Here is a 23,794-nt window from a genome sequence, read left to right on the forward strand (position 1 = left end):
TACATCAGCAGCCATCAGCCCCTATTATACTCCTGCTCTCCCCCTCACATCATGTCACTGTGTTACCAGCCCAGAGATATGACCAGTCTCCTCCCCGCACTCTCTGGTGTATCTCATACATCAGCAGCCATCAGCCCCTATTATACTCCTGCTCTCCCCCTCACATCATGTCACTGTGTGTTACCAGCCCAGAGATCTGACCAGTCTCCTCCCCACACTCTCTGGTGTATCTCATACATCAGGAGCCATCAGCCCCTATTATACTCCTGCTCTCCCCCTCACATCATATCGCTGTGTGTTACCAGCCCAGAGATCTGACCAGTCTCCTCCCCGCACTCTCTGGTGATCTTATACATCAGGAGCCATCAGCCCCTATTATACTCCTGCTCTCCCCTCACATCATATCGCTGTGTGTTACCAGCCCAGAGATCTGACCAGTTTCCTTCCCGCACTCTCTGGTGTATCTCATACATCAGCAGCCATCAGCCCCTATTATACTCCTGCTCTCCCCCTCACATCATGTCACTGTGTTACCAGCCCAGAGATATGACCAGTCTCCTCCCCGCACTCTCTGGTGTATCTCATACATCAGCAGCCATCAGCCCCTATTATACTCCTGCTCTCCCCCTCACATCATGTCACTGTGTGTTACCAGCCCAGAGATCTGACCAGTCTCCTCCCCACACTCTCTGGTGTATCTCATACATCAGGAGCCATCAGCCCCTATTATACTCCTGCTCTCCCCCTCACATCATGTCACTGTGTTACCAGCCCAGAGATCTGACCAGTCTCCTCCCCGCACTCTCTAGTGTATCTCATACATCAGGAACCATCAGCCCCTATTATACTCCTGCTCTCCCCCTCACATCATGTCACTGTGTTACCAGCCCAGAGATATGACCAGTCTCCTCCCCGCACTCTCTGGTGTATCACATACATCAGGAGCCATCAGCCCCTATTATACTCCTGCTCTCCCCCTCACATCATATCGCTGTGTGTTACCAGCCCAGAGATCTGACCAGTCTCCTTCCCGCACTCTCTGGTGTATCTCATACATCAGCAGCCATCAGCCCCTATTATACTCCTGCTCTCGCCCTCACATCATGTCACTGTGTTACCAGCCCAGAGATCTGACCAGTCTCCTCCCTGCACTCTCTGGTGTATCTCATATATCAGGAGCCGTCAGCCCCTATTATACTCCTGCTCTCCCCCTCACATCATGTCACTGTGTGTTACCAGCCCAGAGATCTGACCAGTCTCCTCCCCGCACTCTCTGGTGTATCTCATACATCAGGTGCCATCAGCCCCTACTATACTCCTGCTCTCCCCTCACATCATGTCACTGTGTGTTACCAGCCCAGAGATCTGACCAGTCTCCTCCCCGCACTCTCTGGTGTATCTCATACATCAGGAGCCATCAGCCCCTATTATACTCCTGCTCTCACCCTCACATCATGTCACTGTGTTACCAACCCAGAGATATGACCAGTCTCCTCCCCGCACTCTCTGGTGTATCACATACATCAGGAGCCATCAGCCCCTATTATACTCCTGCTCTCCCCCTCACATCATATCCCTGTGTGTTACCAGCCCAGAGATCTGACCAGTCTCCTTCCCGCACTCTCTGGTGTATCTCATACATCAGCAGCCATCAGCCCCTATTATACTCCTGCTCTCCCCTCACATCATGTCACTGTGTTACCTGCCCAGAGATCTGACCAGTCTCCTCCCCGCACTCTCTGGTGTATCTCATACATCAGCAGCCATCAGCCCCTATTATACTCCTGCTCCCCCCCTCACATCATGTCACTGTGTTACCAGCCCAGAGATCTGACCAGTCTCCTCCCCGCACTCTCTGGTGTATATCATACATCAGGTGCTATCAGCCCCTATTATACTCCTGCTCTCCCCCTCACATCATGTCACTGTGTGCTACCAGCCCAGAGACCTGACCAGTCTCCTCCCCGCACTCTCTGGTGTATCTCATACATCAGGAGCCATCAGCCCCTATTATACTCCTGCTCTCCCCCTTACATCATGTCACTGTGTGTTACCAGCCCAGAGATCTGACCAGTCTCCTCCCTGCACTCTCTGGTGTATCACATACATCAGGAGCCATCAGCCCCTATTATACTCCTGCTCTCCCCCTCACATCATGTCACTGTGTGTTACCAGCCCAGAGATATGACCAGTCTCCTCCCCGCACTCTCTGGTGTATCACATACATCAGGAGCCATCAGCCCCTATTATACTCCTGCTCTCCCCCTCACATCATGTCACTGTGTGTTACCAGCCCAGAGATCTGACCAGTCTCCTCCCCGCACTCTCTGGTGTATCTCATACATCAGGAGCCATCAGCCCCTATTATACTCCTGCTCTCCCCCTCACATCATGTCACTGTGTTACCAGCCCAGAGATATGACCAGTCTCCTCCCCGCACTCTCTGGTGTATCACATACATCAGGAGCCATCAGCCCCTATTATACTCCTGCTCTCCCCTCACATCATGTCACTGTGTTACCAGCCCAGAGATCTGACCAGTCTCCTCCCCGCACTCTCTGGTGTATCTCATACATCAGGAGCCATCAGCCCCTATTATACTCCTGCTCTCCCCCTCACATCATGTCACTGTGTGTTACTAGCCCAGAGATCTGACCAGTCTCCTCCCCGCACTCTCTGGTGTATCACATACATCAGGAGCCATCAGCCCCTATTATACTCCTGCTCTCCCCTCACATCATGTCACTGTGTTACCAGCCCAGAGATCTGACCAGTCTCCTCCCCGCACTCTCTGGTGTATCTCATACATCAGGTGCCATCAGCCCCTATTATACTCCTGCTCTCCCCTCACATCATGTCACTGTGTTACCAGCCCAGAGATCTGACCAGTCTCCTCCCCGCACTCTCTGGTGTATCTCATACATCAGGAGCCATCAGCCCCTATTATACTCCTGCTCTCCCCCTCACATCATGTCACTGTGTTACCAGCCCAGAGATATGACCAGTCTCCTCCCCGCACTCTCTGGTGTATCTCATACATCAGGTGCCATCAGCCCCTATTATACTCCTGCTCTCCCCCTCACATCATGTCACTGTGTTACCAGCCCAGAGATCTGACCAGTCTCTTCCCCGCACTCTCTGGTGTATCTCATACATCAGGAGCCATCAGCCCCTATTACACTCCTGCTCTCCCCCTCACATCATGTCGCTGTGTGTTACCAGCCCAGAGATCTGACCAGTCTCCTCTCTGCACTCTCTGGTGTATCTCATACATCAGGAGCCATCAGCCCCTATTATACTCCTGCTCTCCCCATCACATCATGTCACTGTGTGTTACCAGCCCAGAGATCTGACCAGACTCCTCCCCGCACTCTCTGGTGTATCTCATACATCAGGAGCCATCAGCCCCCTATTATACTCCTGCACTCCCCCTCACATCATGTCACTGTGTGTTACCAGCCCAGAGATCTGACCAGTCTCCTCCCCGCACTCTCTGGTGTATCTCATACATCAGCAGCCATCAGCCCCTATTATACTCCTGCTCTCCCCTCACATCATGTCACTGTGTGTTACCAGCCCAGAGATCTGACCAGTCTCCTCCCCGCACTCTCTGGTGTATCTCATACATCAGGTGCCATCAGCCCCTATTATACTCCTGCTCTCCCCCTCACATCATGTCACTGTGTGTTACCAGCCCAGAGATCTGACCAGTCTCCTCCCCGCACTCTCTGGTGTATCTCATACATCAGCAGCCATCAGCCCCTATTATACTCCTGCTCTCCCCCTCACATCATGTCACTGTGTGTTACCAGCCCAGAGATCTGACCAGTCTCCTCCCCGCACTCTCTGGTGTATCTCATACATCAGGAGCCATCAGCCCCTATTATACTCCTGCTCTCCCCCTCACATCATGTCACTGTGTTACCAGCCCAGAGATCTGACCAGTCTCCTTCCCGCACTCTCTGGTGTATCTCATACATCAGTAGCCATCAGCCCCTATTATACTGCTGCTCTCCCCCTCACATCATGTCACTGTGTGTTACTAGCCCAGAGATCTGACCAGTCTCCTCCCCGCACTCTCTGCTGTATATACATCTGGAGCCATCAGCCCCTATTATACTCCTGCTCTCCCCCTCACATCATGTCACTGTGTGTTACCAGCCCAGAGATCTGACCAGTCTCCTCCCCGCACTCTCTGGTGTATATCATATCTCTTAGTGTTATACTATGTGCTGCTGATGGCTGTAATGTGAATAGTGACATATATTATTATATTATATTCCCAGCAGATGGATGTAACAGAAGAAATATCTCAGCCAGACATCTCTTATCTCCAGATGGTAACATAGAAGATGTCACACGCGGTTCTCCAGGACAAAACCCCAACACCCCCATTATACACCCAGTACCTCCCAGTGCAGATATACCATGTGATCCCTCTAATCACGCCCAGTGTTCTGCTGATATCCCAGCTATTGTTACACCTATTACAGCTCTGACAGTACATAAAGTATATACCTGCTCTATAGATGTTCAACATAACACACCACTCATTAATGATCAACCAGCTAAGTCAGAAGGGAAACGTTATCCATGTTCTGAGTGTGGGAAATGTTGCACGTCTAAATCAGTTCTTGTTAGACATCAGAGAACTCACACAGGTGAGAAGCCATTTCCATGTTCTGAGTGTGGAAAATGTTTTACACAGAAATCAGAACTTGTTGCACATCAGAGAAGTCACACAGGTGAGAGACCTTATTCATGTTCTGAGTGTGGGAAATGTTTCACAAATAAAACACATCTTGTTACACATAAGAGAAGTCACACAGGTGAGAAACCATTTGTATGCTCTGAGTGTGGAAAATGTTTTACACAGAAATCACATCTTCTTTTACATCAGAGATATCACACAGGTGAGAAGCCATTTCCATGTTCTGAGTGTGGGAAATGTTGTACATCTAAATCAGATCTTGTTAAACATGAGAGACGTCACACAGGTGAGAAGCCATTTCCATGTTCTGAGTGTGGGAAATGTTGTACATCTAAATCAGATCTTGTTAGACATCAGAGAAGTCACACAGGTGAGAAACCTTATTCATGTTCTGAATGTGGGAAAAGTTTTACACAGAAATCAAATCTTGTTACACATCAGAGAAGTCACTCAGGTGAGAGACCTTATTCATGTTTTGAGTGTGGGAAATGTTTCACAAATAAAACACATCTTGTTACACATAAGAGAAGTCACACAGGTGAGAAACCATTTGTATGCTCTGAGTGTGGAAAATGTTTTACACAGAAATCACATCTTCTTTTACATCAGAGATATCACACAGGTGAGAAGCCATTTCCATGTTCTGAGTGTGGGAAATGTTTTACATCTAAATCAGATCTTGCTAAACATGAGAGACGTCACACAGGTGAGAAGCCATTTCTATGTTCTGAGTGTGGGAAATGTTGTACATCTAAATCAGATCTTGTTAGACATCAGAGAAGTCACACAGGTGAGAGGCCATTTACATGTTCTGAGTGTGGGAAATGTTTTACACATAAATCAAATCTTGTTACACATCAGAGAAGTCACACAGGAGAGAAACCATTTCCATGTTCTGAGTGCGGGAAATGTTTTACAACTAAATCAGATCTTGTTAGACATCAGGAATGTCACACCACTGAGAGGCCATTTCCATGCTCTGAGTGTTGGAAATGTTTTATACGCAAATCACATCTTGTTCAACATCAGAGACAACACACGGGTGAGAAACCATTTCCATGCTCTGTGTGTGGGAAATGTTGTACATCTAAATCAGCTCTTGTTCTACATAAGAGAATGCACACAGGTGAGAAACCATTTCCATGCTCTGAATGTGGTAAGTGTTTTAGAAGTAAATCAGATCTTGTTAGACATCAGAGAAGTCACACAAGTGAGAGGCTATTTCCATGCTCTGAATGTGGGAAATGTTTTACAACTAAATTAGGTCTTGTTAGACATCAGAGAACTCACACAGATGAGGTCATTTCCATGCTCTGAGTATGGGAAATGTTTTACTCTCAAATCACTGCTCGATATACATCGGAGCTGTCCCACAGGTGAGAGGCCATTTTCATGCACTTGTGTGTGGACTTGTTTTTTACACAGAAATAAGAACTTGTTAACCATCAGGGAAGTCACACATGTGAAATGCCATATGTTTGGAGTGTGGGAAAGGTTTTACTCAGAGATCACATCTTTATACTCTTTAGAGGTATCACAAAGGTGAGAGGCCATTTTCATGTTCTGAGTGGGAAATGTTTTACTCACAAATGTTTTACTCACAAATCACATCTTGTTACACATCAGAGGTGTCACACAGGCGAGAAACCACTTTTGTGTTGTTAATGTGGCAAAAACTTTACACGGAAGTCTCTTGTTAAACGTCAGGAGATAACGGCCATGAAACAGATGGAGATTATGCTGTATATAACTTGTTATAGTTACATTACCATCCACATATATAGTTGGACTGGATGTCATCAATATAAGACTGGAATTTATGTAATAAGATGTCAGCATCACTGTACACTAAGAACACCACATTGTCACTAACCTCCCAAATATGTATATCATCAATATACCGCACAGCACCGTCCCAGATAAGGAAGATGACCATACCTTACACAGGACACTGCTAATCCCTGCTCTCATCATCTCCCGCATTGGTTATTGCAATAATCTCCTTACTGGTCTTCCCCAATACAGACTCTCACCACTACAGTCCATGCTGAATGCAGCTGCGGCTCATCTTCCTCATATGTTCATCGTTCCCGAATCTGCTCTTTCAGTCTATCCATTGGTTACCTGTGTTCTACCGTATTCAACATAAATACTGTTCCTTACACATAAGGCCATAAACCTGCTGACAAAAATGTACCTTATCTCATAGGACTTTCTTTGGGCTGCACCCACCCCCAATAAGTCTCCTCTAGTCCCTGAATGTTCCCTGAAAACTACCCTCTTTAGGCATCTTATCATATTAGAGACCCATCTTATCTTCATTAACCTCCCCTGTCCAATCATATCCCCTCCGTACAATCCTCACTTATTTTCTCTCGCTTACCATCCTGCTGACCCCCGGCCAGCATTGCTGGGTCACCGAATCATACAGCTCAGTTGAATAACTATGTGAGTTATTCAACTGTCCCCCCCCCCCCCCCCCCCCCCAAAAAAAAAAAAATTTGTCCATCTGGAGTCCAAATAGGAACAGGATCCGTTTATGAAGGACTAGCGGGGTGCTTTCCCTTATTATCCCCAAACAATTCAAAGGGGTCATATATCCAAAGCTTGCAACATTTATATGCCAAGCATAATTGAGGTGTTATGCAATACCTATACTCATTTGAATGTGTTTTTTAATTTATTCATTTTTTAATAAATTGTTATTGTGTGATTCACTTCCTCAAAAGCGCAGTTTAAATTTTGTTTTCTTGCTTTTTACCTTAGGGGCCGACTACCCCTTTACTTTAACTGCTGCTAGATTTGAACCGAGCTCCAAGCAGCGCCTGTTTAGTACCCAGAGGTACCATACAATTTTCTTCTTTTAGCCCACCAGGAGCCTCTGCAAAAGATAACACCTGTGCTTGTATATCGCACTCCTAGTTCCTTATAGAGTGTAAGCTTGTGAGCAGGGCCCTCCTACCAGTTTGTTTGTAACTACCCAGTTTGTTTTATCACCATTTCCAATTACAAAGACCAACAATTATATATGAAATTGTTAATAAATAAATAACCAACAAAACATAAAGTGGAAATTCAATAATATAAATATTTAGGTTAATGGATGCACGTGCATATTCTGGTGTCAGTGCAGACCCCATTACGGTACCAGTAGTTGAAGGTAAAACAAGTCTTTGAAAGCAAATAATTCATCACAACTTCACGCATCGAGTCTAACCCCACCAACAGTTTTCCCCAGGGTCCTCCCGCAAAGGGATATGGACTTTGATGCAATCAGTGAATAGGTCGCTGCAAGATATGCTAAAGATGATAATTCAGCCGAAATACCTGTACATCTGGCAGAATTCACCAGTCTATATCCCAAAAAAGGTATTTTCATCTATTAACTCTATGGTGGTCTCGTTTGTCTGGAAGATTAGCCCCCCTCGGATCGCACTAAGAACCTTGTGTCGACAAAAGGAGCAGGGAGGACTATCTCTTCCAGACTTTAGAAACTACTATTTAGCCTCACAGCTAGCAAACCTGAGGGTTTGGGTTATCAATGGGGATCACACCCTGCAGGCCTTTGTGAGGGAGCAATGCCCTCAGATAGATTTGCCCCTACAACTGCTACTCTCTGGGGATAAAATAGGCAGACTTCCAGCGATAGCTCGCCAAGCAATTTTGATTTGGAGACAAGTACATGTTTTATATAACTGTAGGGGTATAGAAAGTGATTCGCCTCTCTGGAATAACAACAACTACCCTGAACTACAAAAGATCTCCAGAGATAATATGTGGAAAAACGGTGGTCATTACTGTAGGTCAATTGTATAACGAAGGCACCTTAAAAACATTTGAACAGCTCCAAAGGGAATGGGATATACCAAGTAAGGAGTTTTATAGATATCTACAGCTGCGGCATGCTATTACCGCCCAATTCGGGAAGACCACGCTGGAAATCTACGTGTCCCCAATAAAGGCGAAGCTGAGTAGTTTACCCAATAGAGGACAGATATCTCATCTGTACGCCAATATTAATAACAGAGGTCAGGAGGATCAGCTGGACCACTTGAAGGAGAAATGGGAACAGGATCTAGGCCCCCTCACAGTAGAACAATGGGACCAAGCAAGGGCCTCGATAAAAACTGCTACTGCAAACGCTAGGTTTCAACAAATTCACCTTTTTATTTTGCATAGGGTTTATTGGTCCCCGGCAAGAATGCATCAACATAAACTACGAACTAACGACAACTGCCCAAGATGCGGGAAGGACAAAGCAGGGTTCTGGCACCTACTCTGGGAATGCCCAGCGATACAGCGCTTTTGGAGGAAAGTTTGGTGTGACATTGAACATATAGTCCCTATCAGTTTACAATTTAGCCCAAGGGTCTGTATGTTTGGAACTGGGGTGCTGGATCTATGCTCTAGGGACATATACTCCTGCCTTATGTGCCTATGCACTCTAGCGAAAGTGCTCATAGCTTGAGTATGGTTCTCAGCTAAGAGCCCTGAACTAATGCAGTGGAGAGCACTGGTTAATGAAGTACATAGGCATGAGAAATTCATGTACAAAGAGCAGAAAGCCATGGCCAAATACCACTCCAAATGGGATCCATGGTGCCATTCAGCAATGTATGATCCCTGTGTGGATGGGGGCTTGTAAAGTGCAATCTGGGCAGTGGAAGACCCTTTCTTTCTTTTCCTTTTTTTTTTTTTCTTTCTCCCCTCTTTTCTTTCTCCCGTTTCTATAGATTACACCAGGGGTTCCCAATCTTTTTTGAATCATGGCACCCTAGAGTATCAAAAAATTTTCATGGCACCCCTAGGCCCCCCAAAAATGAATTTGATTGGGTTTATATGCGATTCTTAGGGTCATTTATGTGGTAAAGGGCAGGATTTGCATCTGTTTGTACACATTTTATGATTGGCAGCCACCAGCACTGGTTTTGCTCATTAATAAGTAACCATTAATAATTTGAGTTGGTCCTGGACCACCAACCAAGGGCACCCCTGCATGTGTCCCGAGGCACCCCAGGGAGCCACGGCACACAGTTTGGGAACCACTGGATTACACTGTAAATAGATATAAATCTACAAAGCATTACTCTACATATATTTACACAGTTACACTTGTGAACATAAACTTTTAGATCACATAGTCACTTCTTAAACACTTTGCACTAAGAGCTGTTTATTGATACATAAAAGTAAGAAGTAACAAATAAGCATTAAAGAAATATTACATGTAGATGTAAATCATTTGTATAGGCCACACGATAAGTAGATATTAATCTATAAAACACTAATACATGTACACATAAGTAGTATTATGGAGTTAGGAGAACCCTTGGGGGTTTTTTTGCACAAGAATATACTAAAATGAAGGTAGTCATGATTCATTGATATAAAAGTAAGGGGCAATGCATAAGTATTTTTTTTTTCCTTCCAACTACAATAATAAGTCTAGACTGCACCCAAGCACGCCTGCATCCCGGGGAGCACTTGGAAAGACAGGTTCCATTGCAATGGCTTATACCTTTGTTGGGCATTAGCAGTAGGTAGGGAATTAGTTAGAGTGATTGTATATATAATATTGTTAACACAAATGTATGTAATGATCTACTTTTTAATATAATACTGCATCTTGGGAAGTAATAGCATCGATTTTTATTGTTATCTTTTGTATGTTTAATGTATAAATGTAATAAAATGAAATAAAGAATATTAAAATTGAAAAAAAAAAAAAGAATAGGTCCCTGCACTCTATCAGCGTTCTCACACCTAACTTTGATAACACTGTGGGATAAGTACTGATAGATCAGCGACAGTTTCAGAACCAATGTTTTGTAGTATTGGACTTGGAGCCGATGATGTGCAGTATCGGACTGGGAGCCGATGGTGTGCAGTATCGGACTGGGAGCCGATGGTGTGCAGTATCGGACTGGGAAGCGATGGTGTGCATTATTGGACTGGGAACTGAGGGTCCTGGTCGGCCTGGGAGCCAATAATCTGTATCAGTCGATGGTCCTGTGCTGCAGTCTGGAAGCTGACTACTCTGGATGCTGGAGATGGTATTAACAGTAGCAATAGCAGGTGGAATAAACCAGGCAAGGTAACAGCAGCAGGATGCGGTTCTCCGGAGCAGGTAACCTGAGCCTTGGAATCAGCCTCTGGGAAACTCAGGAGGAAGACAAGTTGTTCAAGACCCTGAGCTGTTACTCAGTTTACTACGCATTAACCAGCATGGGTTCGTGAAAAATCGCTTGTGCCAGACAAACTTACTAGGCTTCTATGAGGATGTCTTCAAATACCTTGATAATGGAAACGCTGTAGACGTGATCTTCCTAGATTTTGCTAAAGCCTTCGACACCGTACCACACAAGAGGTTGATAAATAAAATGGAGGACCTGGGATTAGGGGCAAATATCTGTAGATGGGTAGGGATCTGGCTGTGTAATAGAGAACAAAGAGTGGTCGAGAACAGTGCCGTATCTAATATGATACCAGTACTAAGTGGAGTGCCACAGGGTTCGGTATTAGCAGGGGTGCCGAGAGGGGGGGGGAGCAGGTACTGTTTACCCGGGCCCAGGCCTGTCAGGGGGGCCCGGTCTGGACACACAGTTTTTTTTAATTTGGTGACGAGTGTGCTGGGTCTGAGTGTGCCGTAGTCAACTTTTCAGCGGCGGCATTGGGAGTGCGGACATGGGCCGACATGGGGGCAGCCGCATCACAGAGGTCCTTCTGCTCTCCGACTCCAGGGCCTGCTGAGAGCCCGCCATGTGATTTGGGAGTTTATTCCTGGCAGAGCATGCAACTCCGGGCAGAGCATGTAACCCCTGGAAGAGCATGTAACCCCTGGCAGAGCAGGTTAATTCCATGGCAAAGAGCATGTTGACCCCTGGCAGAGCATGTAACTCCGGGCAGAGCATGTAACTAATGGCAGAGCATGTATCCCCTGGAAGAGCTTGTTAATCCCTGGCATCAAGCATGAAGCCCAGAGCATTTAGGTAAGTGAAACTTACAGTATGTGGCATGATATGTGTGGTATTATATGTAATAGACATTACACTGTGTGGCATAATATGCAGTGAGCATTACGGTGTGTGAAATAATGTGTAAGGGCATTATTGCATGTGGTAAAATATGTAATAGATATTACAGTGTATGGTATAATGTGTACTGGCCACTACGGTGTGGCATAACAAGTAATGAGCATTATGGCATGTGGTATAATATGTAATGGGTGTGTGACATGTGTAATAGGCATTAAGGTGTACATTTTTGTCCCTGTATCCACCTTGGAAGCATTGGCATAACAAGGGTCAACAGAGTGTGCAGGGAGCTCCATCCATGGGGGCCCCAGGAAGTTGTTGTACCGGGGCCCAGGATTTCTCTTGGCGGCCCTGGGTATTAGGGCCCATCTTATTTAACATACTTATTAACAATATTGGGATAGGGTTCCTCAGCAATGTATCCATCTTTGCTGATAACACAAAATTGATTGAGTTATTAGATCACCCGAGGATGTCTCTGCTCTTCAAAATGATCTTAATAAACTAGATGAGTGGGCAAAAAAGTGGAAGATGAGGTTCAATGGGAACAAATGCAAGGTCATGCACCTCGGGTGACATAACCAGTGTGCTAGTTATAACCTACGCGGGGATGAATTGGGTAATTCAGTACTAGAAAAGGATCTAAAAGTCCAAATAGACAACAAACTGGGGTGTAGTGCTCAATGTAATATAGCAACAAAAAAGGCCAATAAAACTCTAGCATGTATTAAACGGGGAATGGAAACTAGGGACTCAAGGGTAATTATGCCACTGTATAAAGCATTGGTGAGACCGCACCTCGAATACGGAGTACAGTTCTGGGCCCCGCACTATAAAAAGGACATCATAGAATTAGAAAAAATCCAAAGAAGAGCAACAAAGCTTATTAGGGGAATGGAGAATTTAAGCTACGGGGAGAGATTAAGCAATTTGGGACTATTTACATTAGAGAAGAGACATTTAAGGGGGGACATGCTCAACATGTACAAATATATCAGGGGCCAATATAAGAACTGTCACACACCCTTTTTACTGCTAGACAGGATTGTAGGACACGTGGGCAGGGCCGGATTTATCACTAGGGCGGCACCTTTCATGGGCAGCAGGATGAGACCAGACAGCCCGGCCGCCGCCAGCCAAGCAGAATGAACAGCACAATAGGGACAGCCGGGCAGAAAGCTGCGGGCCACCTGGCTGTTTTCAGAGCCGGTCTGCCTCCCCCCCCCCCAGCCACAGATCGGAGCTCTCTTACGGATCCGATCTGCAGCACTGCGCTCTCCGCTCCCACCCCTGCGGCTCACTCACCCTGTTCAAGGAGGCCCAATCTGGGTGTGACTACATGGAGCCGAACTTCCAGGTATCCCCTGCCAGCTGTGGGAGGCCACCGGGACAGCATACAGCCGTGGAGGGTGGACCTCTTCTTTTATCTGCTATATAGGTAAAATAATATCACTAAATCAAGAGATGTGACTATAATAGTGCACAGCTGCCAGTCTGTAGTAATCTAGAACAAGTTTACTTCACACTTGTACATGTCATTTTAATTGTTTCATATTCAAATTGTAAATCACTATGTACTCTGTTGTTTCTCCCATATTTATGTTCTGATTGTGGGAAGGGGAATGTGAAAAAGACCAAGCGCTGGTTAGCTAGTAGTCTAATTTATGTCTGTCAAGATTATCTTATTGTATGACTTGTTTGCATGTAAAGGGAGTTAAACCCCAAAATGATAGCACTACACTATCTCTGCTGTATATTTCTGGGAAGTCCGAGGGAGTGACACGGGATACTGGAATCTGTATACACATTGAGAGAGCACCATGGGCATTGATTGGAGGTTCTAGTGAGTGACGTCCTAAAGTGGATATATATATACATGTGTTATGGGCATTACGGTGTATGGTACAATGTGTAATGGTGCAGTGTATCTAAGGGGCGGCCAAAAATGTTGTGCCTAGGTGCGGCCTGACCCCTAAATTCACCCCTGCACGTGGGCACAAGTTTAGATAAGAGAAAAGAAGATTTTGATTCGCATTTATCAAGTAATATTTGCGGCTAAACACACGTTTTCGGGGATAACCGCAAATATTCAGTATCCCCCAAATGTATTCCCTGCTGCGATCCCCCCCTGCAGCGCCGCCGGCCGCATCCCCCATAGGTTTCTATGGGGGATGCGAAGCTGCCCGATGTATCAACATGGGGCAGCCCGGCTTCACAGCCCTGGGCTATCGCCATTCTGATATGGTGATAGCCCATTGTAGCCTATGGCTACACATCGCACTGCCCGAGCAGCAGTGCAGTCAGCGACGTCGCGGGGGGTCCGCATAACCGCATGTGCAGACCCCCCGGCTTCCGGGTCAGCAATTCGCAGGGACGGGCTCCTTTCGGAGCCCTGTCCCTGCACCCTTACATTGATAATTCCGGCTGTATCGCACGATACCGCAATGCGATGTCCGGAGATGTCACCGCCCCGGCATCGCTCTGTAATGATAAATGCGCCCCCTAGTTCGCTTAGAAGGAAAAAAAATTACAGTCAGGACAGCTAAACTATGAAAATCTTCGTTTAAAATAAGGTTGGTTAAAAACATCCACGGGTACAATAAAAAAAACCATCTGAATACACAACATATAACAAGGGATAAGCTCTGTATGAGGCAGCTCCCTCATTACATCGCCTCTTTGCCTCCTAAGATCCCCTCACATCTCACAAAACTCAAACTGTGCGATATAGTAGAATCATTTGTACAACCCACCTTTAAATTCTAAATAATATACCAAGAACTGCTTAAGCTACAGGCCTATCGCTACAGAAACTAACGCAATGGGTCACGGGCATTCCTCTCCTTAACTCAAGTGACTCGTTTATTATTATGACGCCACACTTGGGATTTTAAGGTCTCTTTATTACAGGAAACACATATAAAGACACTATATTGTGTATACATATCTCAAGCACAAAGACACTTTGTCCTAGAAGAATCAGGGAGATGCCTGAAGTGTGGATCTTCAGCAGCAACGTTCTTTCATAACACGAGGACCTGCAGACAGATAAAAAGATTCTGAACAAGGTGTTGACTTACAGAGCTCCAGCCACTCCCTTGTATGTATGGAAACTAGATGCATATCAGCAAAATCACATACAGTTCCTGACCATATTGGTTACTGCTGCAATAAAACTAATTCTAAAATGCTGCGTATCCAAGTATCCTCCCAATACCATTTATTCCATGTTTATAATAATGCAGCTATTGTCTGGATACTAACACTCAAAGCGTATCTCCTTGTTCTCTCATGATGACAGAATGTATATGAAGCCTGGAGCTATACTGCCCATATTGTTGTATGTATTCTGTTCTCAGAACAATTGGGATGTTTGAAAAACTTAATAAATATAAAAAAAAAAAAAACCAAGGGATAAGCTATTATAACCATAGGTTGTACTCGATGGACGCAAGTCTTTATTCAGCCTCACCTACTATGTAACTATGTAACTGTTCTAATGTGACTCCTTAAATCTCCAGAGGTAGCTGGTGATTGGCTACTTGGGTACAGCAGCAATTAGGTCAGAACCAGGAAGTAGAACTACCTGGATAAACCTGGATCATGTGACCTGTTCTGGAGTCAGAGTGCCAGGAATCAGCTGATGGTCTTCAACATGGAGGAGCCCAGTATGCAGACAACCCGAAGTAGTCAGCAATTACTACGGCAGTCAGGAATCCTCACAGGTGATAAATCAGCCAGGAATGTGAAGCTGCTGCAGCAGCATGGATACAAACAAGCCTGGAAACCCTGGGAAACTGAGAAAACAAACGTGAAATAAGTCAGGTTCATGACTGTACCCCCCTCTTTTAGGATGGGCACTGAACACCCTTTGGGTAGATGGACTATAACACAGATTTTCCCAGCTTTCATCTTCTGAACAGGTGGACCATCCATTATCAATGTAAATGAAATATCCTTCATCTGGAAGGACTGAGGAGTATACTGCTGGGAGACCCTTTCCTGGAGCTGATGGACGAGAAGATCGGGCACTCCAAGCTAAAACTCCAATAAGGCTTAAATCGTATCTTGGGCAATAGCGAGGACTTTTCTTGCAGAGACCTGTAGAGTTTGTTGGGATTTCTTCCTGAACAAAAACATGGTTGGGAAGAATAGATCCTCGGAGGAAGCGAGTTTCATCATAAACTGGGTCATACTCAGAATCTGAGCCCAATTCTAATGGACATATGAGACTTTCTCTCTTCAAAGTATCAGCTGGAGGTTCCTGTAAGTAACATAAGGCAGAAGATCCAATGCAGAATCAAAGATCTGAAGAATCAGGATTCTCTTCTTTGAAGACAGAACTGATGTCAACCGGTTTATCCGTGGGACCGAATTATTTTAAAGGACCAGAAAAAGAACAGATTGAAACAACACCCATCCTTATACCAAGGAAATGGGGTTTCGAAATAGCTTTATTCCTGGAGGTTTGATAACTCCTAACGTGTGGATCCAGGAAAGCCTGATCTTGTTTAGAATTGGATGAGCCAGAAAGTAAAGTTTCAATTGATTCCTTGGTGAGTAGGGTGGAAGATGGAGCCAGAGGAGTCATAAGTTTAGGAGAGCTGACGGTAGCATAACAAAGTTTCAACTCTTCTGATTGAGAATGGTGACGTGTTCTGAATTCCTCTTCCTGACTTGCATAGCTTGATCCTGATTGGAGAGTGATGGTACAGTAGTGGATAGGTTCTCGGTAAACTTCGTGGATCCTCTCACAGATCCCAAAGGAGCTGGTTTTGATGCAAACTTTATATATATCGCTTAAAAAAAGATAGAATCCTGATTGGGGAACAGAAATTGTCTCTGCAGTAAACTGTCAGGGATTGCCAGTGGACAGTAACAAACCACTTGGAGCAACGTACTGGGTTGACATACTTGAGATGATAGGAAGGTCCTCTGGAATTGCGGTAACTATCCCATCCATTGAGGCTGGACAGTCTACGGAAGACTTTCAGAACCCCCATTTAGGGCGGCAATATCAGTCGGCTTGGGAATTGCCTCTCTGGGACAGGCATAATCTGGGCTGGAACCGGAATAAGCAGAATCCAGGTTGGAACTGGAACAGGCAGAATACAGGAATTTAGATGGCACATCTTGGATTTGGACTAAACTGGTTGTTGACATGGTGACACTTTTTGCAAGTGGCTGAACTGGAGTGAATGGCTCGGATGCCATTTCTGGAGCTAGAGATTCAGATACCTTTTCTGGGGTCGCAACTTCGGATGCCTCACCTGAGGTAGGCAAGTCAAATACACTTCCTTGGGCTGTGGAATCAGATGCCCTTCACAGGATATGGGATCAGATGTCTCATCTGAGGCTACCAGGACAGATGCTCCACCGGGTACAAAAGTCTGTGATCCTTTCAGTGATGCAGGACTTCTTTCCTTGGTTGAAGCAAGGACTACGTGTAACGGGACCCCAGTTATATACTTTAGCCTCCTTCATTACACGCTTGTCTGGCACAGACAAGGCAGGAGCTGAGACCTCCAGAAGCTTTATGCATATGAGCACTGCAACGTTGAGGCCTGTCCCAGTTCCTAGACTTGCGGAGGTTACAGTCTCTAAGAAGGTGACTAACACTCCTACAATGGGATACGGTCACTAGGTCTCCAGTAACTAAGTCGACAACCATTAGGTCAACATGCATGAAGGTCCACAGGTCATTAAGTCGACAAAAGCATTAGGTTGACATGTGCCGACAGGCGGTCATGCATACCGTCCACTAAGGCATGTTGGGAGAATAAATTAGTGTGCCGAGCGTAGCGATACACAGTGCGCAAAGCATGGCGAGAAAAACCATATCAACCTTCTGACTCTAGACTTAATGCTTGTGTCGACCTAATGACCAGTCAACCTTCAGTCATGTCGACCTAATGCTTGCGGACCTAGTTACTGTCTATTCCCCCACAATAGAAGCAGAGATGGAGCTGTCTGCGACGCTGGCATTCAGCTTCAGAGCTTTGGGGTGCAAGTATCTTCCGACATCTCTTCACTCTGATCAGAAGAGAATGGCTTATTACTAAGAGGGTTTGGGAGTCAACTGTGTCGGCCTGGGAGCTGAGGGACTGTGTTGGCCTGGAAGCCATGGACTGTGTAGGCCTGGGAGCTGAGGGACTGTGTAGGCTTCGGAGCTGAGGGACTGTGTAGGCCTGGGAGCCATGGACTGTGTAGCCCTGGGTGTTGATGACTGCGTCAGCCTGGGAGCCATGGACTGTGTAGGCCTGGGTGTTAAGGACTGTGTCGGCCTGGGTGTTGATGACTGTGTCGGCCTGGGAGCCATGGACTGTGTCGACCTGGGAGCTGAGGGACTGTGTTGGCCTGGGTGTTGATGACTGTGTCGGCCTGGGAGCTGAGGGACTGTGTAGGCCTGGGTGTTGAGGACTGTGTCGGCCTGGGAGCTGAGGGACTGTGTAGGCCTGGGTGTTGATGACTGTGTCAGCCTGGGAGCTGAGTGACTGTGTCGGCCTGGGTGTTGATGACTGTGTAGGCCTAGGTGTTGATGACTATGTCGGCCTGGGAGCCATGGACGGCTTGAGAGTCGATGGTCCTGTGCTGCACTCTGGATGCTGAACATGGTAGAAACAGTAGCAATATCAGGTGGAATAACCCAGGCAGGGCAGCAGCAGCAGCAGCAGGATGAGGTTCTCTGTAGCAGGTAAACTGTAGCCTTGGAATCAGCCTCTGGGAAACTCTCAGGAGGACAAGTTGTTCAAGGCCGTGACTCCTTATATCCACAAAGATAGCTGGTGATTGGCTACTGGCCGCAGCAGCAATTAGGTCAGAACCAGGAAGTAGAACTACTTGGATCATGTGACCTGTGCTGGAGTCAGAGTGCCAGGAATGCTCACAGGTGATTGGTCAGTCAGGAATGTGATGATGCAGCAGCAGCAGCAGCATGGACACAACCAAGCCTGGAAACACTGGGAAATTAGAAAACAAACGTGAACTAAGTCTGGTTCATGACAGCCCCATTCTATGTTCCGTGCCCAGAAATCTGCGCTGTAGCTGGGATATTTGTCTATTAGTGAACCCAGTTTGCTCCTTTAAGTAAACCACCTATGGCATCCCAGTACTTGTGTAGTTTCACGGCGCCAGCATGGCGCCGTGCTACTTCCGGGTTCTACGCTCGCCACGAAATATGTTCAAAAAAGTCACTCAACTCCATGCCAACATGGATAGTTCATACCCCCACTATCCATGTTGGCATGGAGTTGATTTTAAATAGCGTAGCGAGCCACCGAGCCCGCAGCGTGGGCGAGCGAAGCGAGCCCCGCAAGGGGACTCAGACGCACGACGCCATACTGGCGCCGTGCGTCTGAGTCCCCTTGCGGGGCTCGCTTCGCTCGCCCACGCTGCGGGCTCGGTGGCTCGCTACGCTCGCCACGCTATTTAAAATCAACTCCATGCCAACATGGATAGTGGGGGTATGAACTATCCATGTTGGCATGGAGTTGAGTGACTTTTTTGAACATAGTTTGTGGCGAGCGTAGAACCCGGAAGTAGCACGGCGCCATGCTGGCGCCGTGAAACTGCACAAGTACCGGCATCCCTAATGGCTCTCGTCTCTATGTTACAGGAGCATCTGTTACTAGTGGTGCTGGGAAGGCAGGAGGGAGTCTCCCTCAGAGATGTCTGTCAGGTTGGATGGGGTACAATGTTCCCGCAGCGGGAGAGGCATCAGTGCTGGCGTAAGGTGGCAGGAGCTGGCATCTTGCGCCATCTTGACTTCTGACCTGCGGTGCTCTCTCCCCTTCTGGGGTGCCGTCCCTTGGATTCCGGCATTGTCTTGAGGCTCTTGTCCATACAGCGGACACCTTCCCTGAGACTGTGCTGGCAGCAGTAAGCGGAGCCTAGACAATGGTGAGAGGGCTGTATGGGCAGCAGAGCCAACAGTCATATGGTAACCGGAACCAGGAGCCAGGTGCTTAATACTCTGATTAAACAGAAAGCTGTGGAAATACATGTTCCTCCGGCAGCACATAAATCTCTCCTTGTGTTACCTTAGTGTCTGCAATGTCATATATAACAAATCATACAGAGGTTACATATAGCTGTATACACTGCAGGAGGCCACACCTGCTGTACGGCCCTAGCCCTGGAGAGTATAAGGCCTTCCCTGTAACATAGGCAGGTGTGTGACTGGTGCAGCAGCCATTTTGTCTCCTGTCTCAGTTACATATAGCTGTATACACTGCAGGAGGCTACACCTGCTGTACGGTCCTACCCCTGGAGGGTATACAGCCTTCCATGTAACATAGGCAGGTGTGTGACTGGTGCAGCAGCCATTTTGTCTCATGTCTCAGTTACATATAGCTGTATACACTGCAGGAGGCTACACTTGCTGTATGGCCCTAGCCCTGGAGGGTATAAGGCCTTCCCTGTAACATAGGCGGGTGTGTGACTGGTGCAGCAGCCATTTTGTCTCCTGTCTCAGTTACATATAGCTGTATACACTGCAGGAGGCTACACCTGCTGTACTGCAATAGCCCTGGAGGGTATAAGGCCTTCCCTGTAACATAGGCAGGTGTGTGACTGGTGCAGCAGCCATTTTGTCTCCTGTCTCAGTTACATATAGCTGTATACACTGCAGGAGGCTACACCTGCTGTACGGTCCTAGCCCTGGAGGGTATAAGGCCTTCCCTGTAACATAGGCGGGTGTGTGACTGGTGCAGCAGCCATTTTGTCTCATGTCTCAGTTACATATAGCTGTATACACTGCAGCTACACCTGCTGTACGGCCCTAGCCCTGGAGGGTATAAGGCCTTCCCTGTAACATAGGCGGGTGTGTGACTGGTGCAGCAGCCATTCTGTCTCCTGTCTCAGTTACATATAGCTGTATACACTGCAGGAGGCTACACCTGCTGTACTGCAATAGCCCTGGAGGGTATAAGGCCTTCCCTGTAACATAGGCAGGTGTGTGACTGATGCAGCAGCCATTTTGTCTCCTGTCTCAGTTACATATAGCTGTATACACTGCAGGAGGCTACACCTGCTGTACGGTCCTAGCCCTGGAGGGTATAAGGCCTTCCCTGTAACATAGGCAGGTGTGTGACTGATGCAGCAGCCATTTTGTCTCCTGTCTTAGTTACATATAGCTGTATACACTGCAGGAGGCTACACCTGCTGTACGGCCCTAGCCCTGGAGGGTATAAGGCCTTCCCTGTAACATAGGCAGGTGTGTGACTGATGCAGCAGCCATTTTGTCTCATGTCTCAGTTACATATAGCTGTATACACTGCAGGAGGCTACACCTGCTGTACGGTCCTAGCCCTGTTGGGTATAAGGCCTTCCCTGTAACATAGGCGGGTGTGTGACTGGTGCAGCAGCCATTTTGTCTCATGTCTCAGTTACATATAGCTGTATACACTGCAGGAGGCTGCACTTGCTGTACGGCCCTAGCCCTGGAGGGTATAAGGCCTTCCCTGTAACATAGGCGGGTGTGTGACTGGTGCAGCAGCCATTTTGTCTCCTGTCTCAGTTACATATAGCTGTATACACTGCAGGAGGCTACACCTGCTGTACGGCCCTAGCCCTGGAGGGTATAAGGCCTTCCCTGTAACATAGGCAGGTGTGTGACTGATGCAGCAGCCATTTTGTCTCCTGTCTCAGTTACATATAGCTGTATACACTGCAGGAGGCCACACCTGCTGTACGGCCCTAGCCCTGGAGGGTATAAGGCCTTCCCTGTAACATAGGCGGGTGTGTGACTGGTGCAGCAGCCATTTTGTCTCCTGTCTCAGTTACATATAGCTGTATACACTGCAGGAGGATACACCTGCTGTACGGCCCTAGCCCTGGAGGGTATAAGGCCTTCCCTGTAACATAGGCAGGTGTGTGACTGGTGCAGCAGCCATTTTGTCTCCTGTCTCAGTTACATATAGCTGTATACACTGCAGGAGGCCACACCTGCTGTACGGCCCTAGCCCTGGAGGGTATAAGGCCTTCCCTGTAACATAGGCAGGTGTGTGACTGGTGCAGCAGCCATTTTGTCTCCTGTCTCAGTTACATATAGCTGTATACACTGCAGGAGGCTACACTTGTTGTACGGCCCTAGCCCTGGACGGTATAAGGCCTTCCCTGTAACATAGGCGGGTGTGTGACTGGTGCAGCAGCCATTTTGTCTCCTGTCTCAGTTACATATAGCTGTATACACTGCAGGAGGCTACACTTGTTGTACGGCCCTAGCCCTGGACGGTATAAGGCCTTCCCTGTAACATAGGCAGGTGTGTGACTGGTGCAGCAGCCATTTTGTCTCATGTCTCAGTTACATATAGCTGTATACACTGCAGGAGGCTACACCTGCTGTACGGCCCTAGCCCTGGAGGGTATAAGGCCTTCCCTGTAACATAGGCAGGTGTGTGACTGGTGCAGCAGCCATTTTGTCTCCTGTCTTAGTTACATATAGCTGTATACACTGCAGGAGGCTACACTTGTTGTACGGCCCTAGCCCTGGACGGTATAAGGCCTTCCCTGTAACATAGGCAGGTGTGTGACTGGTGCAGCAGCCATTTTGTCTCATGTCTCAGTTACATATAGCTGTATACACTGCAGGAGGCTACACTTGCTGTACGGTCCTAGCCCTGGAGGGTATAAGGCCTTCCCTGTAACATAGGCGGGTGTGTGACTGATACAGCAGCCATTTTGTCTCCTGTCTCAGTTACATATAGCTGTATACACTGCAGCTACACTTGCTGTACAGTCCTAGCCCTGGAGAGTATAAGGCCTTCCCTGTAACATAGGCAGGTGTGTGACTGGTGCAGCAGCCATTCTGTCTCCTGTCTCAGTTACATATAGCTGTATACACTGCAGGAGGCTACATCTGCTGTACGGCCCTAGCCCTGGAGGGTATAAGGCCTTCCCTGTAACATAGGCAGGTGTGTGACTGGTACAGCAGCCATTTTGTCTCATGTCTCAGTTACATATAGCTGTATACACTGCAGGAGGCTACACCTGCTGTACGGCCCTAGCCCTGGAGGGTATAAGGCCTTCCCAGTAACATAGGCGGGTGTGTGAATGGTGCAGCAGCCATTTTGTCTCCTGTCTCAGTTACATATAGCTGTATACACTGCAGGAGGCTACACCTGCTGTACGGCCCTAGCCCTGGAGGGTATAAGGCCTTCCCTGTAACATAGGCGGGTGTGTGACTGATGCAGCAGCCATTTTGTCTCATGTCTCAGTTACATATAGCTGTATACACTGCAGGAGGCTACACCTGCTGTACTGCCCTAGCCCTGGAGGGTATAAGGCCTTCCCTGTAACATAGGCAGGTGTGTGACTGGTGCAGCAGCCATTTTGTCTCATGTCTCAGTTACATATAGCTGTATACACTGCAGGAGGATACACCTGCTGTACGGCCCTAGCCCTGGAGGGTATAAGGCCTTCCATGTAACATAGGCAGGTGTGTGACTGGTGCAGCAGCCATTTTGTCTCCTGTCTCAGTTACATATAGCTGTATACACTGCAGGAGGCTACACTTGCTGTATGGCCCTAGCCCTGGAGGGTATAAGGCCTTCCCTGTAACATAGGCAGGTGTGTGACTGGTGCAGCAGCCATTTTGTCTCCTGTCTCAGTTACATATAGCTGTATACACTGCAGGAGGCTACACCTGCTGTACTGCCCTAGCCCTGGAGGGTATAAGGCCTTCCCTGTAACATAGGCGGGTGTGTGACTGATGCAGCAGCCATTTTGTCTCATGTCTCAGTTACATATAGCTGTATACACTGCAGGAGGCTACACCTGCTGTACGGTCCTAGCCCTGGAGGGTATAAGGCCTTCCCTGTAACATAGGCAGGTGTGTGACTGGTGCAGCAGCCATTTTGTCTCATGTCTCAGTTACATATAGCTGTATACACTGCAGGAGGATACACCTGCTGTACGGCCCTAGCCCTGGAGGGTATAAGGCCTTCCATGTAACATAGGCAGGTGTGTGACTGATGCAGCAGCCATTTTGTCTCCTGTCTCAGTTACATATAGCTGTATACACTGCAGGAGGCTACACCTGCTGTACGGC

The 23,794-nt window shown here is 47.3% G+C and overlaps 3 protein-coding genes across 4 annotated transcripts in view; 1 reads left to right on the top strand and 2 right to left on the bottom strand.

Annotated features, from left to right (window-relative positions):
* Window positions 1-7,188, top strand: part of LOC146009811 (uncharacterized) — a 38,750-nt gene extending 31,562 nt beyond the window's left edge. For both annotated transcript variants that reach the window (XM_083150305.1, XM_083150306.1), the window contains one exon: window positions 4,287-7,188. In XM_083150305.1, coding sequence (XP_083006431.1) covers window positions 4,287-6,028 — 1,742 coding nt within the window. In that variant the 3' untranslated portion in view covers window positions 6,029-7,188. The remainder of the gene's footprint in view (window positions 1-4,286) is intronic.
* The window catches only part of LOC146009797 (uncharacterized), a 928,908-nt gene that overhangs the window by 271,535 nt on the left and 633,579 nt on the right, over window positions 1-23,794 (bottom strand). The window lies entirely within an intron of this gene.
* LOC146009834 (uncharacterized) overlaps window positions 1-23,794 on the bottom strand; it is a 547,900-nt gene that overhangs the window by 138,517 nt on the left and 385,589 nt on the right. The gene's annotated exons all lie outside the window — the stretch shown is intronic.

The sequence above is a fragment of the Crinia signifera genome, chromosome 6 (assembly GCF_055691185.1).
Source record: "Crinia signifera chromosome 6, ASM5569118v1, whole genome shotgun sequence".
Classification (NCBI taxonomy): domain Eukaryota; kingdom Metazoa; phylum Chordata; class Amphibia; order Anura; family Myobatrachidae; genus Crinia; species Crinia signifera.